Source organism: Trichomonas vaginalis, chromosome V (genome assembly GCF_026262505.1).
Source record: "Trichomonas vaginalis G3 chromosome V, whole genome shotgun sequence".
Taxonomy (NCBI): Eukaryota; Parabasalia; order Trichomonadida; family Trichomonadidae; genus Trichomonas; species Trichomonas vaginalis.
The window spans coordinates 16,416,944-16,436,483 of NC_067207.1; the positions used below are offsets into that span (position 1 = coordinate 16,416,944).

General features: G+C 30.2%; 2 protein-coding genes across 2 annotated transcripts, besides 10 other annotated features; both read left to right on the top strand.

Moving 5' to 3' along the window:
- The first annotated feature begins 2,136 nt into the window (after nucleotides 1–2,136).
- Nucleotides 2,137–5,085: a mobile genetic element.
- TVAGG3_0347930 (zebrafish ch211-108c17.2-related family) lies at nucleotides 3,407–4,106 on the top strand (the record flags this gene model as incomplete). The annotated part of the gene is made up of 1 exon (XM_051230983.1): nucleotides 3,407–4,106. A coding segment is annotated over one exon (700 nt), but the record flags the coding sequence as incomplete, so codon positions are not given.
- Nucleotides 5,064–5,085: a terminal%2Cinverted (terminal inverted repeat of Kolobok-1_TV transposon ID:TVAGG3_0347920).
- Nucleotides 5,086–7,313: 2,228 nt separating this feature from the next.
- Nucleotides 7,314–7,343: a mobile genetic element.
- Nucleotides 7,344–7,393: 50 nt separating this feature from the next.
- Nucleotides 7,394–7,431: a mobile genetic element.
- Nucleotides 7,394–7,431: a terminal%2Cinverted (terminal inverted repeat of Banshee-A3 transposon ID:TVAGG3_0347950).
- Nucleotides 7,432–7,861: 430 nt separating this feature from the next.
- Nucleotides 7,862–7,898: a terminal%2Cinverted (terminal inverted repeat of MuDR-5_TvMULE4 transposon ID:TVAGG3_0347960).
- Nucleotides 7,862–8,838: a mobile genetic element.
- A 946-nt stretch (nucleotides 8,839–9,784) lies between these two features.
- Nucleotides 9,785–10,007: a mobile genetic element.
- Nucleotides 9,970–10,007: a terminal%2Cinverted (terminal inverted repeat of MuDR-5_TvMULE4 transposon ID:TVAGG3_0347970).
- Nucleotides 10,008–12,493: 2,486 nt separating this feature from the next.
- Nucleotides 12,494–19,540: part of a mobile genetic element that runs on past the window's edge.
- TVAGG3_0347990 (HNH endonuclease family) lies at nucleotides 14,928–15,341 on the top strand (the record flags this gene model as incomplete). The annotated part of the gene is made up of 1 exon (XM_051230984.1): nucleotides 14,928–15,341. The coding sequence occupies one exon, from the start codon at nucleotides 14,928–14,930 to the stop codon at nucleotides 15,339–15,341; it is 414 nt and encodes a 137-aa protein (XP_051100714.1).

The window sequence follows — 19,540 nt, forward strand, 5'->3', positions numbered from 1 at the left end:
TTACATGGATGATATTTAAACCCGTTAAATTCTTTTTCCTCAGTTTTAATCATTAATCTACAAAGAACTTTAGTGAGGTGGTTTTGTTGTTTAAACCATTTATCCTTAATATTTGTTATAAATTCAATATCCGAATTAATTCCCAAATTTTGAATTTTCGATTAATTTACCATCAAATGCAAAAGCAATAGGTTAATATTAAACTTACCTTTATAAAATAAACTTTGTATGTAATCATCAAAATAAACGTCTACTTGTTTAACTGGGTGAGAATTGGTGAAAGTTTATCCATTAATTGATTCACAGTCACGAATTTGATTCACTCATTTCATACAAAATAAAAAAATAAATTATTCAAAAATGTAAGACATGAATTTTAAAGTTTATTTTTTAAAAAGTTTTTTATTTTATTCATGAAAATAATATTTCTAATTTCTTTTACTCTCTCGGATACTAGATTTAAAGAATTCAGAACATTCCCATAATCTCCTAAATGTTTTCTTATCCCTAACGTGTGCCATTATTATATGAAACTGAATAAACTTTATCTTTATCTTTACACCTTTCATCACTTCCAATATATTTATATCTCAGTTTTGATTTAGCATTTTCATATTCATTAGCGTTTAATAATTCACAGTCTTCCTTTTTAAATTGAGTTTAAGATATCAGGATTAATACTCTACTTTATATGCTCCTAACTTAGTTCTAAAGGTTTTTCTACAAAATTTAGGAATTCCATCCTCTTTAATGTCATCAATGATTTCCATTTCATTATTTTCAATTTCTTCTTCTCGTTTATGAGGTCTTTGATTATGACTCCATTGATTCCATGAAATTAAATATTCTTTATCATTATATTTATACCTCATTAGCTTATTTTGGCTTTCATATTCATTTAATAATTCACAATCTTCATTTTTAAATTGAAGTTTAACCCATTCAGAATTTAAACAATGTTTAATTAATCGCGGAATATCTGACATCATCTATATATAGCTTCTTTTATAAAAGATAAAAAAATAAATTATTTTAAAATTAATGTTAATTTTTTAATGATTTATAAATAAATATATTTTAATGCATCGTCTATATATAGATGTAACAAAAAAAGTCACACAACCCTTCATATCCTACTACTTATAGTCCACTAAAAATTTTTAAGTTTTGACAATGAAAATAAGCTCTGTTGTTGCATGCTAAGTTCGGTCAACGATAGAAATTGAGTGTAAATTAATCGTCGAGGAAGTACGATTATGTAAAGTAAAAAAATGTTGTGGGATTTTTAATATTATATATTATTTTATAATAAATTTTTTGAGTCATTTTAAGAAGCACATATAATTTTTTGAATTTAAAAATTAAAGTAATGTCAAACGAATTTATCACTTAATTTAATACTCAGATTTCTTAAAATTAATGAAAAAAGGTTTTCTGAGAACTTTTGAGAATGGTTTTCAAATTCCATTATTGAAAATATATAGGTATTGTATGAAATTCAAACTCTATATTTATTAAAATTCTAAATTTTTAATAAAATAACTTTTCAGAGGAATATGATTTTGAATGGTTGATTAATAAGTATAAAAATGTCTACGATTTTAAGGAGGGAATTGTTCCTTATGAGGTATACATCATAACTATATACTTCATAAGGAACAATTCCCTCTTGATAGCTGGGAAACTTTCTCTGAATAACTTATCATTTGGAGAAAGTTCCCCAGCTATCTATTAGGAACTAAAGGCTATGAGGCACTAATATATAATCAGTGCCTCATAGCCTTTAGTTTCCTATTAAAAACGAGAAAACTTGTTCGAAATGATAAACAATTTCGAACAAGTTTTCTCATTTTAAGGAGGGAATTGTTCCTTATGAGGTATACATCATAACTATATACCTCATAAGGAACAATTCCCTCTTGATATCCTGGATATTTTTGAATATATTTTTTTAATTAAAGTTCTCAAAAGTATTATCAAAAGTGATTTTTTAAAAATATCTCCAATTAATTAACTAATTAAAAGTATTATATTTTTAAAATTAAATGGTTTTTCAATTTTTTTGAAGGAATTGAGATACTTCCCACGACAATAAAATTGAGAGGTTTACATTATGACTGATCTTAGCATGCAACACTGTGACCATGTAAATATATATCTATGCAAAACGAGAGGTTATGCCATAATTTTTTTTAGTTATCAAATTTTCCTTTTTTTGAGAGAAGTCTCTCAATAATTTGAGAAGAATCTTTGATATAAAGAGATACACATTTGTAGAACGAAGTAAGTGTTTTCCAAACATTTTATATGTTCATCCTGTATAACAATATAAAGCTGCATAGTGCCATCTTGTGCGTTTGCTATTTTATGTACTTTTCATTGAGATAATCCCTCTTCTCGGGTGATTTTAACAGTCAACTCAATTTTAAAATAAAGATTTCATCAAAATGATTTCGAAATTCGGATATTGATTATATAAATAGCACTGTTAACATATTTTGGATGAGTAAAAAATACCTTGTTTTGTATGCATTTAGTACACCTTTATTTTTGATTAAAACTATAAAATTTTTATTCCTTATATAATAAATAGTATATGTTACATAAACATGAAATTCAATAGCATTCAATTTTGGATTTTTTAGATTTGGTAAATTTTAGAAGAAATAAAATCAGCAATCAAAATAAAGAAACTTTTTTTGTATCTTCTATGATTACCTTTTGGTACTAAATTTTGCATTAATAAGTAAATTATCTGTATTATTCTGTGAGCACAAGCCCTCAGTTATGCTGGTAGTGAATGATGAATCGTCATTTTGCGAAGAGAACGCAATTATTAAGGTAATTTTGAGAATTGTCTTGAATTATTTAAAATTAAAGTTAATTGAATAGGTAGGATAACTAGCCTTTGCTAAATTTGTATAATTTGACCTTATTCTAGTTGGATCTGAGAATATTTTGCTGAAATAATAAATTATATCGCCGATTTATGAAAATTTCTCTGATGGGACCGACTCGCTGAAACGTATTAGTGTTAATGGTAACTTGTCTGAATTTTTTTTTTTCGAAATCCAAAAAATCACAAACAAAAGCATCAAAATTAGATTTGCATTTAAGGTTTTCATTTTTTTTTGGAAAATAAAAATATTTTTTCCCCAATAAAGTTTATTTTTACTTTTGAGAGGAATAGAAACGTTATTTTGGAATTTTGAAACGACAGAAATGTTCCATTTTTAATGTAGATTCTAAAATGGGGTCAAATTTTTGATTGAACCGTTATCCATTGAAAAACCTCGATTTTAAAATGTTATTCCAAAATATTCATCTAATGATATAGTATATATTTATTAATTATTACTTTTTATTCAATTTTCACTTTTGGCGGGATTTCATTTTTTTTTGTTGTATGGGCCATATTGTTCACCCAAAACGGAAAACAAAGGCAATGCATAACATTTTACTCCACGAACGTCGTCGACTCTCAGCGCGACAGATGCTTGGTGCTTGCATAATGACCGGAATGCCATATACAAAAGGTGCTCGCTTTCTTTCTCTTTGTGGAACTAAGCCCCCTGTGAAGAGTGGTGTCATGAGACAACAGAGATTTTGTGACGATAAGATTAGAAGACTTAAAAGTATTTCCCTAATGCTGTCGAGAAAGTCCTTCAGTGGTTACTTATCCATTGATGCAAGATGGACGCACAGGCGAAACTCGCCAAGTTGTACAGTAACTGCGCTCGATGCTGTCACAAAAAGAGTTCTTGCATGCGTGAACATCAACCATATTGGTGGAAACAGACAGCATGCTCAGTATTCCGGAGCTTCCAACAATATGGAAAGTGCTGGAACTCGAATCATCTTGAAGCAATTAAAGAAATACAATATCTTGAAAGATGTTAAAGAGATTATTAAAGACCGAGATAACAAAAGTGTCTCTGTCTTTAAAGAATTTGGCGTCTCTCATCTTGAAAGATTCGATCCAGGTCATGTATCAAAAAATATCTCAAAAGATTTTACAAAGTTCTCAGCTTCTCATAAGACAGTTGAAGTTTTCAACGACAAGACTCAGAAGATTGAAAAAATAGAGAGACCTTTCTGGGGTCTGAATGCAAGCCTAAGTATGTGGCTTTGGTCATGTTTTGCCGAAGAAAATATTGACAAACGTACGAAAATGTGGGAGAATTGTGTCTACCATTACGTAGGCAATCATTCTTTTTGCGAACCGCACAATTACAAATGCTTTGAATGGCAAAAAGGTGTCAATTCGATCCAACTTCAATTCATGCTCTATGACTGGGTTCACAAATGGACACCCATAGTTTCCAAAGTTTCTTCCATTGGATCTACCTGCATGAATGAAGCGTTTAACTCCAAAATTGCATGCTATTTGGACAAATCAAGAGCCTGGAAGAACATTAACATTAGAGTTAACGTTGCAATCTTAGAATGGAATGATCCAGAGCATTTTCTCGGAGATATACAAAAAGCATTACATCTTCCCCCACTTCCAGAAGATTGTGTCAAATCATTTGAAGAGAATTGTTACTCCAAAATGATATTGAAACAAAAAACTGTTACAAAAGGTTCTAAAAAACAGAACAAATACAAAAAATACATTCAGAGTGTACCAGGAGGAGATTATCAAGTTTTCAAGTCCGAATGGGAATCAGAAGACGAAGACATTGATGACTTTGATTAACGAAAATAACATTTTATTTATTGTTTTTGTTTTTAATTAAATTATTATTATGCTCATTTTCTTATTTTGATTTTTTCTCATTATGATATAAATAATTTATTAATGCATTTATCCAATAATTATGCTATGATATTTTTATGCCTTATTTCATTTCTCTTATATTTGATAATCTGGTAAAATATAGTTCAGACTATAATCATTTTAGATTATTGATATATTTATATAGGTTAGAATAAAATTAGTTTCATTTTCTACTTTTATTTTGAATTAATAATTTATAATATCAAATATTATGGCGTAACCTCTCCTTTAAAATATAGATATATATAGGCCTATAGAGTTTATTGGCACTCTCAAAACTCTAGAATTTTGAGTTTACTATACCCTTAAGAAGTAATTGCTAAACAAATTATACATGATAGCAATAGTACCTTAATTTATAAGCTGTAGTTCATATCTGGTGTTTAAAAGTAGTATCCCATATTACAAGTCTTTATTTTTACATGTTTATGCTTTAAAATATGTAAAATTAGATCGTTCATTTTTCATTAAACCTTCTTTTTATAGTTTTTGGCCGATTACAAGAGTTTTCTTTTATATCTTTCATTGATTTTAGTTTTTTGAATTTTGGGGAGATTCACTCACTACATGCATTCCATCTCAATTTTGGGGAGACATTCAATTATTTGAAGACTTTGGGTGTCTCTATTTTGCTATCCTAAGAGCTTAATTAGAAACTCTCTATAGCAATATTTAATCAAGAAAGGTAGTAACAATAAAAAGCAATTGTCAAATTCGAATAGAAAAGTTATTTCTACTTTCAGGAGATATTTTGTAAAATAATAGTTGTATCTGTATTATATTATGGCTAAAGTTTTACATTTATCTTTTTGAAAACAATGCTGTACAAATTAAATACGAAAATGAAAATGCATAATATATGATGTTTGTATTATGTAAATTATTTCCGAATTGTCTGCCGCATTTTAAAGGTAAATTAAGTGAAAAATTATTTTCAAAAGAGTTAGTATCCATGGAGGACATATATATTGTGCTTCCATATTGACGTGTTGTTCTTAAGTCTGATATTGTTCTGAATATATAAATAGATGCTTCACTATTAGTACAGAAATACGCTCCTTTGCCGTTTTGACAATTTTTATCAAATATACAATCTTCAATATCAAGTCTTCTTTGAGAATTACCACTTAGATAAATAATTCCGAAACTAGTGCTAGTTTGAGAATTGTTTATAATATTAGATCTAATCAATTTGGCACTAAATGAACTGAAATAAACTGAACTATATTCTGTTGAATGACATGAATCAATGAAACAAAATTGAGTTTGAGTGGATTCACTGAGTGACAAATAATAAAGAGCTGATCCTCTATTTGCTTGGCATCTAGAAAAGTTTACTGATTCAGTATTTATTCGCCCAGTATATTGATACAATGTACCATCATAATTGGTATTGCTGTTGGAAATAGATCCTTCAGTTACTTTACTATTTCCAGATTGGCAGGAAATGAATCTATTTTCTGAGGTATTAAAGGCCGCCTCAACAAAGTGACTTCACTTGAAATTCAAATATCGTATTTAAGAGTTCTAATATAAAACACTACTACTACTACTAATAATAATCACATTAATAAAAATGAGATATAATGAAATTTGTTGAAATCTTTTTATCTTGAGTTTTATAATAAGCATCATAAGAGTAACAGTATAAAATACTTACAAAAATATTTATATTGGCAACAATAAATATATCATATGTGAAAATTTGTTGAAATCTTTTTATCTTGAGTTTTATAATAAGCATCATAAGAGTAACAGTATAAAATACTTACAAAAATATTTATATTGGCAACAATAAATATATCATATGTGAAAATTTGTTGAAATCTTTTTATCTTGAGTTTTATAATAAGCATCATAAGAGTAACAGTATAAAATACTTACAAAAATATTTATATTGGCAACAATAAATATATCATATGTGAAAATTTGTTGAAATCTTTTTATCTTGAGTTTTATAATAAGCATCATAAGAGTAACAGTATAAAATACTTACAAAAATATTTATATTGGCAACAATAAATATATCATATGTGAAAATCAATTATCTATTATTTCTTTATCCCCATTAAGATGCATTAATAATAGTCATACTCAATATACATGAATAGTATATTACAAACATCATAGAATTATCGCATTAAATCATAATTTTTTATGCAATCAGAATCTCTTGGATTTGTAAAATTTAAAATAAGAGAGAGGGTCAAAGTTGCTATTTGTCACTTTTCCACAAGAATATAATGGGGAAAAAGTTATCATATAGTTGATCTCATTCACTGAGTTGAGAGATGCATGTAGTGTAATTTGATAAACAGTGGGATTGCTGCTCTAAGTCCTAGGTTCGAGACACATTGGCTTCATTTTTCTCTTTTTTATTGACGTAAACTATTCAATTTTTGTGTTCTCCATTCAAATTTCAGAATTTTTTTTGCAGATTTCACGCTACATTCGAAGTTACCTTTTGTAACAACCACCACTGCCTACGAAAGACGAAAGTGTGTCACGATTTCACCCGGAAATCCAACGGTTGTTTAAGAGTATGCACTTTTGTCACCTACTCTTTAAAATAATATAACAAATATATTGTGTATACATTATGTAATGTTATAGTGTTGTAAACAGAAATTCATCAAAAGTGACACCTCAGAAAAGCTAAAATATTGAATTTTTGGAACTTTTGATAGAGCACGTTTTTAAATATTAATTAAAGTAAATGTATATTTTGTAAAGATTCTTTTTAATAAAAAAATAAAATTTTGAAGAAGAACACAAAATCTTCTGAAAAATAATATCACATAAACTCATATTATTTTCTAATATATAACTATTTTATATAAAAATCAAATTCAATGATCTTAAAAGCGAAGGATAAACCTCAAAATTTACGAATATAATGAGTGGGAATATAATGCTTATCTATCATAAAACCATATGAAATATCAATTTTGGCTTTACGCCTAATTTTTGACGACAATTAGCAAAAAATGTTAAATGTTAACACTCAGTCCATTTGAATATGAAAAATAAAATTGACTTTGATTAAATGTTTTTATTTATCATGCAATTCTTCTTGCGACCGAGTGGGGGACAAACTCGCCCATTGTCACTTTTCATTAACCTTAAACTTGTAATTTTTATTATTTTTAATTAACCTTATTTCTTTCCCAATTCCTGATTTATTTTATTCACTTACTATTAAAAGTCACATTTTAATAAAATATAATAATTTATTTATAGCATTTTTTACTATACTGTAATAAAAAATTAATTATAATAAATTAAATGTTTATTAAATCAAATGTTTTCTTTGCAATAATATTTTTAATGTTGAGTAAACAATGTTGGGATCAAGTGTATCATTTTTCAGACCTTTCTGAACAGCTTCAAGCATACTGATGCATTCGACTTTTTTAAATTGTGTCATTTCTTCGAAATCTCTTGTGACTTTTTTGATAACTTTAACACTTCTCTCTGAATCCAGACCTTTAATTTGCAACTTAATCAGGAATGAAGGAACAACACTGGAATATAACTCGATGACAAGTTCATCGAGTCGAAGATTTGGTTGTACACCACTTGTATGTGCCGGATACCATTGTGTCAAATTTTTTCTGAAATTAACTTTAAAAGTACTAAGTAAGATCATGAGATATAGCAATATATGTTTAAACTAACTTATATTTTGGTTGTACACCACTTGTATGTGCCGGATACCATTGTGTCAAATTTTTTCTGAAATTAACTTTAAAAGTACTAAGTAAGATCATGAGATATAGCAATATATGTTTAAACTAACTTATATTTTGGTTGTACACCACTTGTATGTGCCGGATACCATTGTGTCAAATTTTTTCTGAAATTAACTTTAAAAGTACTAAGTAAGATCATGAGATATAGCAATATATGTTTAAACTAACTTATATTTTGGTTGTACACCACTTGTATGTGCCGGATACCATTGTGTCAAATTTTTTCTGAAATTAACTTTAAAAGTACTAAGTAAGATCATGAGATATAGCAATATATGTTTAAACTAACTTATATTTTGGTTGTACTGTTGCATGCTAAGATCAGTCATAATGTAAACCTCTCAATTTTATTGTCGTGGGAAGTATCTCAATTCCTTCAAAAAAATTGAAAAACCATTTAATTTTAAAAATATAATACTTTTAATTAGTTAATTAATTGGAGATATTTTTAAAAAATCACTTTTGATAATACTTTTGAGAACTTTAATTAAAAAAATATATTCAAAAATATCCAGGATATCAAGAGGGAATTGTTCCTTATGAGGTATATAGTTATGATGTATACCTCATAAGGAACAATTCCCTCCTTAAAATGAGAAAACTTGTTCGAAATTGTTTATCATTTCGAACAAGTTTTCTCGTTTTTAATAGGAAACTAAAGGCTATGAGGCACTGATTATATATTAGTGCCTCATAGCCTTTAGTTCCTAATAGATAGCTGGGGAACTTTCTCCAAATGATAAGTTATTCAGAGAAAGTTTCCCAGCTATCAAGAGGGAATTGTTCCTTATGAAGTATATAGTTATGATGTATACCTCATAAGGAACAATTCCCTCCTTAAAATCGTAGACATTTTTATACTTATTAATCAACCATTCAAAATCATATTCCTCTGAAAAGTTATTTTATTAAAAATTTAGAATTTTAATAAATATAGAGTTTGAATTTCATACAATACCTATATATTTTCAATAATGGAATTTGAAAACCATTCTCAAAAGTTCTCAGAAAACCTTTTTTCATTAATTTTAAGAAATCTGAGTATTAAATTAAGTGATAAATTCGTTTGACATTACTTTAATTTTTAAATTCAAAAAATTATATGTGCTTCTTAAAATGACTCAAAAAATTTATTATAAAATAATATATAATATTAAAAATCCCACAACATTTTTTTACTTTACATAATCGTACTTCCTCGACGATTAATTTACACTCAATTTCTATCGTTGACCGAACTTAGCATGCAACAGTACACCACTTGTATGTGCCGGATACCATTGTGTCAAATTTTTTCTGAAATTAACTTTAAAAGTACTAAGTAAGATCATTTATTTTTGCATAATATAATGCCAATATGGTTTCTTTTGATTTTATTTCATTTATAAGCAAATCAGATTTACCCAAAAACTCCACTCCATAAGCGTTCATTTGCGAAATTAAAAAGTGACAATGGGCTAGTCTGTCCCTTTCTCTCTTGCGACCAAAGATTTGAATAAAATTTCAAAAAATAAGATAGCTTAAAAAATAATATACGGTAGTGTTTACTAATAGATGAATAGTATATAAATTCTATTAAAATGGATTTGATCCAAAAAAATATATAAAATTTGATCATAAATAAAATTGTTTAGTAGTCATTTAAAATGATGTAATTATTCAAATTTTGCTAAGACCCATTCTTCTTTGATATATAACTCCCATTTTTGCATTTCTGGCTCGTACCAAAATTTTGAAACTTCGAATAATTCGTTAGGAGTGTAATTACTTTTCGTTTTTGGATTAATATCGAGAGATAAATGTGGTGTATTGTTGTATTTTTCAATGAACTGCTGAACTGAGTCCTTGATTTGTTGAATATCATCCAACTCGTCAGTTAGTATGGGTTAGTTGGGTACTGTGGCACTGCGCACCTACTTACCCATTATATGTGAATTTGACACTTTACAAAACCGTTAACGTATATTTTACAACACAAACGACAACACTAACTTAACCTTAAATATTTACAAAGCCGCCAACCACTTCACCTCACTAACATTTTCACTAACGAACTCACTAATGAAAAAATAAACGTTCTCATAAATTTTCTTCTATATCTTCATCGTCAATGTTAACTCCATTGTAGTCATACTTGAAGTCATAAAGTTTCTCAAGTTTTGAAATGCATAGTCTTGTTAACTTACCTTCATCATCATAAGTTTTTATAAAACTACCATGACAATCTTTATACACAGTCAATGAAAAGTCAACTGGTCTCGGATGTATTTGAAAGAACATGTTATGCTCAGGAAGGAAGAATAAATGTTTAAATGTATGTTTGTTATACTGTGGAATTCGAATGAGTTGCTTTTGTTCTGTCATTTACATCCAAATAAAAATTTTCAGTAAAATAAAAAAATAAACTTAAAAATAAATGATATCACCACCCTCACACGTATGAAAACATAGCGCAAAAATAAATTTAGGTGAAGTGGTGAGATCTCACCTCTTTTTTCACCTGTTTTTTCACCCTGTTGAATTCATTGCTTTATAACTCTCTTCCTTTCTCCAACTCTTCTAACTTCTTCCTAAGTTTAGCAATGTTGTCCTCATGAAGTTTAATCTTTCTCAAAATTCCTTCTTTATCTAATGGTTGCTTTATCTTTCTAAACTGAACTCTACCATCCTTCATAGTATGAATGTAAAAACCTTCTGGAATAGTTCCTGATTTAATGTATTCTACCAAAAACTTTTGTTTCATTGCTTCAGTGACTTTATTTGTCATTTTACTCTAAGGTGAAGCTAGCACAGCGATAATGGATTTCATGACTTTTTAGTATTTCATGCAATCTTAACAGATAGCCTTACAAGTACTTCCAGTGTCCCTAGCTGTCCCTCCTTTTTATATAAACTCCATGACATTTATAATCTCGCGAAACTTAACAGGTAGCATAACAGATTAAAATCAGATGAGGTTTTGAACCAAAATTTCTAAGCAACGTTGTCAAGGATTTTGAGGAACTAGGGACAGAGTGTGGCAAAGTCCAAGATTTAATTTATCTTCATCTGTTTCATCAGCTAGCTCATCTAATATGCCAATATTTTATTCATAACTCGTGGCAAACTCACTAACTTTCGTTATGTTCATCTGCATGCTTCATCTGATAGAAAGTATGACTTTCATTAACTCTGTGAGATAATGAAAACTACTAGGGACAGAGACCATGGCAAAGTTTATGACTTTCATTATTTCCAGAACTTAATGAAAACTACTAGGGACAGAGACCATGGCAAAGTTCATGATTTAATTTATTCTCTCACTAACAACAAACACAAACTCCAACACTAACATCAAGTACTAACTTCAGCACAAATGACAAACACTAACAACAAACACAAACTCCAACACTAACATCAAGTACTAACTTCAGCACAAATGACAAATACTAACAACAAACACAAACTCCAACACTAACGACAAAAATAAATGTCCTCACTTCTTAACAAAGTAATATGTGCTTCTTACACCACCATAGCTCAAACGTTTCTTTTCAAACATCGATTGAAACTTATTTTGAGCCATTGGCTTTAGTCTCTTTTTCTTCAAATACGCCAAGAAATCTTCTTCACATCTTTTCACTTCATAGCCTTCTTTAAACTCCTCCTTGTTAAGTTCTATGAAATCCTTTATATCATTCTTTGTTGCAATGGCTTCTTCACGAACGACATCGTGAACTATTTCATCATTGCATTCATGTATGACCTCCTCACTGTTCTCATGAACTATTTCAACACTGTTCTCATGAACGACCTCCTTACTGTCTTTCATAAGCGTTTCAAAGTCTCCTTTACTCATTACTTCAATCTCATGCTGTTCACAGTAGTACTTAAACTCACTGTATATGTCTTTGTTGTATGTTATATTGCTTCCCATGTACTCCATGAATTTTTCAAGCACTTCCTCATAATTCACTGTTTCTTTCTTTCCACGACCTTCTAAGATCATACTTGCTTCGTAAATATAACTTCTTGCAGAACCGTCTCGCTTTCTACTTCTCTTCACAAATTCTTTCATCTTGCCACCAAATACATTTGAACTACATGCAAAGAATTCATTCTCCTTCGCAAATTCTTTATATCTTCTGTAGCACTCTGTACAATTCCATCCGGATACAAACTTTTCATAGAACTCCTCGTAAAACATTTGGTAAGGTGTTTTGTTCATTTCGATGAGTTCTTGTTTAGCCCTGGTGAATGGTATCTTCCTTACATCAAATTCACTTAAATCTTTCTTCATGAAGTACGTCAGTAAGTTTGAATAAAACTCTTCATTAAAGCTTTCAATGAGATTTGAGAAATATTCGTAATTTCCTTTGTATCTGCTGCTTACGTCAATGACAACAAATCTTCTGTCGTCTTTGTCAATCTTTACTGAGTTGAAGTTGTTAGATATCATGATGATATTACAAACATTCTCTATCTTTCTTACTGGCTGACACTTCTGATTTAAGTCCAACTGAGTCTCTGTTACTATTGACTTTAGTGCGTCGTGGTTCATGACCTTAGACGTATTGCATGAGCTTAGTTCATTGCATACGATGAGCTTCATGTTCTCAATAGCAGCATTGAATCTACCAACCACATTCTCTATTGCCGTTATATTATTGTTGGCGTACTTGCTAATGAGCTCGCATAGAACATTACTAAGTACATTCTTACCAGTTCCTTGCTTTCCTGTTAACAAAAGTACTGTTCCAGTCTTTCCACAAGGATTTTGAACGATGTAGGCGAACCAGTTCAAAACATACTCATAAAGCTCTTCATCCTCATTACATATGACATCATGAACATGTTTCAAATATCCTTCAATAATGCTTTCATCTACTTCATTCAGTACCTCATACTCATATCCTCTGAAATAGCTGTAAATGTCATCTCTTTCGTCAAAGAATCTCATGCCTGACTTCATAAGATAGTTCTTGTTCTGACCAGCTTCATAAATCATCAGTGCGTTCACATCCTTCTCTTCAATACGTCCTACATAAACACTCTTCATGAGCTTATTGAATTCCTTGCTATCTACTGACACAAGTGTTGTTGTGTCTCGTATTCCATCATAATCTTTCACTAGATATGTCATACGTGCTCCGTCAATAACGACAACACATCTTCTTAAGTCATTTATAACACTAGCTATGTCAATACCTTCTTCACTCATGTACTTATTTCTCCTCAAGTCCTTTAGTGTGAAAGTGTCTCTAAGTTCTATTTCAAGCAATTCATTTACACATCCTTTGCAATACTTCTCTATAAAATATTTCTGTCGTTCTTTACTAAGTTTCTTAACAGCTCTGAAGAACCATGTGTTTTGACTCAAACATCCTTCACAACTTCTCTCATTCATTCCTAGTTCTTTCATGTCATTATCTTCAACCTCTATGGTCTCATTGACTAAGGTCAAAGGGTTCTTAGTCATTGCTGGTCTTATCTGAAACAATGTTTGTGCAACAGGTTTAACTAGTTCAGCAACGTCCTTCCTTAATATGAATAGCTGTTTCCACTCATCTTTGCTAACAGTTCTTTCATAACCACTGACAGTAATGATTTCATTTGCTGACCTTAGACGCTTATGTTCTATCATTTGTATTGCTTTTGTGTAAGGCTTTCGTGAGCATAGGTTGTATATGTCATTCCTGCAATGTTCATTCATGCCAATAGTACTAAATCCTTTCTTTGCTGTTGAGTGCATAATATCCATTAGTTCCTGTGTTCGTATTGCTGTCTCATAAAATACAACAAGACCTTTGTCATCTATGACGTACTTACCGAAAACATTGCTTATATTCTTTAACCATGAAATAACATCCTCATTCATGCTGTCAAACATGAAGTAAGGTCTTACATACTCTTCACTTATAAGATACTCCACAAAATACTTGTTAAGCTCTATGTCCTCGTGAGCGATTTCATTAGGTTTGATATTAGTTCCTTTTGTCATTGCTGTCATGTACTTCACTCTCATAGTTCCTTTCAATAGCGTAAAAATACTTCATTGTTTCATAACTGCTCTAAATTCTGTTCAAAATTCGTACAACATAACTTTTTAACATTAGTGAAAGAACATGAGCGAAACAACAACATCTAACATTACAGAAGAAGTCAATGACAATGCCGATGAAAACATTACAGAAGGAGCTAGTGAAAATATTGACGAGTTCAGTGAGGAAGAAGATATTGAAGACGTCAATGAGAACGTTAGTGGGGAACAAACTCAATGGGAAACATTGAGAAATCATGAAGATTATGAGATTTGTACGACATATCCTTTTACTATTCGTCGAAAGAAAGACAAACATATTATGAGTGAATGCTTAAATAATTATGGTTATATTGTGCTTAGTTTAAACAACAAAATGCATTTAAAGCATAGAATTATTGCAGAACAGTGGATTGAAAATCCAAACAATTTGAAAGAAATAGACCATATAAATCATGATAGAACGGACAACAGAATCTCAAACCTTCGTTGGTGTTCTAGATCTGAAAACAATAGAAATAAAAGCAAGTATGGCGATATAGTTTATGAGTTCGTTGATGAAATATCTGACGAAGCTGTTGAAATAACAGATTATGGTAAGCATTCGTTTGAGTTCTACTACTATGTTGAGAATGAAGACGCATTCTATTATTATACAGGTCCTAACTATCGAAAACTTCATATAAACTTTACAAAAACAGGTGCTGCTTATGTTTGTATGATAGATACAGAAAACAAGAGTGTAATTTTATTCATAAACAAATTCAAACGCTTGTACGGCTTCATGTAGGACAAACATTATTTTTCAACACTAACGCCAACACTTAGGACAAACATTCATGACTAACATTACTGTATAACATAGACACTAACTTCATCGAAACTAAACGTAAATGTTTTGTCATGATTTCTTCGTATATGTTTTGTCAAAACTTCATCGTATATGCTTTGTCAAAACTTCATCGTAAACACTTTGTCAAAACTTCATCGTAAACACTTTGTCAAAACTTCATCGTAAATGTTTTGTCAAACTGCATCATAAATGCTTTGTCAAAACTGCATCGAAACTAAACATAAACACTTTGTCATGACTTCTTCGTATATGTTTTGTCATGATTTCATCGTATATGTTTTGTCATGACTTCATCGTATATGTTTTGTCATGATTTCTTCGTAAATGTTTTGTCAAAACTTCATCGTATATGTTTTGTCAAAACTTCATCGTAAATGTTTTGTCAAACTGCATCATAAATGCTTTGTCAAAACTGCATCGAAACTAAACATAAACACTTTGTCATGACTTCTTCGTATATGTTTTGTCATGATTTCATCGTATATGCTTTGTCATGACTTCATCGTAAATGTTTTGTCAAAACTTCATCGTAAATGTTTTGTCATGATTTCATCGAAACTAAACATAAACACTTTGTCAAAACTTCATCGTAAATGTTTTGTCAAACATAAACGTAAATGTTTTGTCATGACTTCATCGAAACTAAACGTAAATGTTTTGTCATGACTTCATCGTATATGTTTTGTCATGACTTCATCGTAAATGTTTTGTCATGACTTCATCGAAACTAAACGTAAATGTTTTGTCATGACTTCATCGTATATGTTTTGTCATGACTTCATCGTATATGTTTTGTCATGATTTCATCGTATATGTTTTGTCATGATTTCATCGTATATGTTTTGTCATGACTTCATCGAAACTAAACGTAAATGTTTTGTTATGATTTCTTCGTAAATGTTTTGTCATGACTTCATCGTATATGCTTTGTTATGACTTCATCGAAACCAAACGTATATGTTTTGTTATGACTTCATCGTAAATGTTTTGTCATGACTTCATCGTAAACGTTTTGTTATGACTTCTTCGTATATGCTTTGTCGAACTTAAACGTATATGTTTTGTCAAAACTTCATCGTAAATGTTTTGTCATGACTTCTTCGTATATGCTTTGTCGAACTTAAACATAAATGTTTTGTCATGATTTCTTCGTAAATGCTTTGTCATGACTTCATCGAAACTAAACATAAATGTTTTGTCAAAACTTCATCGTATATGCTTTGTCATGATTTCATCGAAACTAAACGTAAATGCTTTGTCATGATTTCTTCATAAATGTTTTGTCAAAACTTCATCGTAAATGCTTTGTCAAAACTTCATCGTAAATGTTTTGTCATGATTTCATCGAAACTAAACGTAAATGTTTTGTCATGACTTCATCGTAAATGTTTTGTCAAAACTTCTTCGTAAATGCTTTGTCATGACTTCATCGTAAATGTTTTGTCAAAACTTCATCGTATATGCTTTGTCAAAACTTCATCGTAAATGCTTTGTCATGATTTCTTCGTAAATGTTTTGTCAAAACTTCATCGTAAATGTTTTGTCAAAACTTCATCGTATATGCTTTGTCAAAACTTCATCGTAAATGCTTTGTCATGATTTCTTCGTAAATGTTTTGTCAAAACTTCATCGTAAATGTTTTGTCATGATTTCATCGTAAATGTTTTGTCAAAACTTCTTCGTAAATGTTTTGTCATGACTTCATCGTATATGCTTTGTCAAAACTTCTTCGTAAATGTTTTGTCATGATTTCATCGTAATGAGTGTAAATGACCCAAAAATATATTTTAGGTGAAGAGGTGAGATTTCACCTCTTTTTTCACCTGTTTTTTCACCCTCATGAATTTTCATGAATTTTACATATTAATGTTTTCGTTAAGCCACTTTGTGCCGTCAGTCAGTCAGTCAGGACCTTCGGTCTTGGCGCTTTGCGCCGTCAGTTTAGGAAAGACTTTAGAAAGTTGTTGGAAAATAAGTCCTGGGAAGAATATTATAAGGCATTTTGTGAAGAATATAGCAACAGTCCGAATTCCGGCGGTTGCTTTTTATACAAAATTCATGCAGGAAATTCTTGAGTTTTGGTTGAAAGAATACGGTCGAGCCAAAAGTGGCTCAACCTCAAAACAAGCATTTTATGAGCTTACTAAGGGCGTTATGAATGAATTCAAAGGTATTTACATACATCCTGACCTCGTTCATTTTGTTGCTGAATTCAGCAAAAATAATGTTTAGGGTAGAAGGGTAGATCTAACCCGATAACTACCCTCTTTCCTACCCTCGCTGCTTAGCGGCTCAGACCCTTTGGGTCTCGTGAATTTACACCAAAAATAATGTTTAGGTAGATGTTTTCAGTGTCACCACGTCACCACGTGTCACCAGGTTATTTAACTTCTCTTAAAATTACTGACAACATGACATTTTGACATCACAGCAGGATTAATGCAAAAATAAATTCCAATCATACTTTATAAAACTTCATTTACAAGTATTTCATCGTAAATGCTTTGTCATGACTTCATCGTAAACTAAACGTAAATGTTTTGTCATGATTTCTTCGTAAATGTTTTGTCAAAACTTCATCGTATATGTTTTGTCATGATTTCTTCGTAAATGCTTTGTCAAAACTTCATCGTATATGTTTTGTCAAAACTTCATCGTAAATGTTTTGTCAAAACTTCATCGTATATGCTTTGTCAAAACTTCATCGTAAATGCTTTGTCATGATTTCTTCGTAAATGTTTTGTCAAAACTTCATCGTATATGTTTTGTCATGATTTCTTCGTAAATGTTTTGTCAAAACTTCATCGTATATGTTTTGTCAAAACTTCATCGTATATGTTTTGTCATGACTTCATCGTATATGTTTTGTCGAAACTTCATCGTATATGTTTTGTCAAAACTTCATCGTATATGTTTTGTCATGATTTCTTCGTAAATGTTTTGTCGAAACTTCTTCGTAAACACTTTATCAAAACTTCATCGTATATGTTTTGTCAAAACTTCATCGTATATGTTTTGTCATGACTTCTTCGTATATGCTTTGTCAAAACTTCTTCGTAATGAGTGTAAATGACCCAAAAATAATGTTTAGGGTAGAAGGGTAGATCTAACCCGATAACTACCCTCTTTCCTACCCTCGCTGCTTAGCGGCTCAGACCCTTTGGGTCTCGTGAATTTACACCAAAAATAATGTTTAGGTAGATGTTTTCAGTGTCACCACGTCACCACGTGTCACCAGGTTATTTAACTTCTCTTAAAATTACTGACAACATGACATTTTGACATCACAGCAGGATTAATGCAAAAATAAATTCCAATCATACTTTATAAAACTTCATTTACAAGTATTTCATCGTAAATGCTTTGTCATGACTTCATCGTAAACTAAACGTAAATGTTTTGTCATGATTTCTTCGTAAATGTTTTGTCAAAACTTCATCGTATATGTTTTGTCATGATTTCTTCGTAAATGCTTTGTCAAAACTTCATCGTATATGTTTTGTCAAAACTTCATCGTAAATGTTTTGTCATGATTTCTTCGTAAATGTTTTGTCGAAACTTCATCGTATATGTTTTGTCATGATTTCTTCGTAAATGTTTTGTCGAAACTTCTTCGTAAACACTTTATCAAAACTTCATCGTATATGTTTTGTCAAAACTTCATCGTATATGTTTTGTCATGACTTCTTCGTATATGCTTTGTCAAAACTTCTTCGTAATGAGTGTAAATGACCCAAAAATAATGTTTAGGGTAGAAGGGTAGATCTAACCCGATAACTACCCTCTTTCCTACCCTCGTGAATTTACACCAAAAATAATGCTTTGTCATGACTTCATCGTAAACTAAACGTAAATGTTTTGTTATGACTTCATCGTAAACTAAACGTAAATGTTTTGTTATGACTTCATCGTAAACTAAACGTAAATGTTTTGTTATGACTTCATCGAACTTAAACGTAAATGTTTTGTCATGACTTCATCGAACTTAAACGTAAATGTTTTGTTATGACTTCATCGAACTTAAACGTAAATGTTTTGTTATGACTTCATCGAACTTAAACGTAAATGTTTTGTTATGACTTCATCGAACTTAAACGTAAATGTTTTGTCATGACTTCATCGTAATGAGTGTAAAT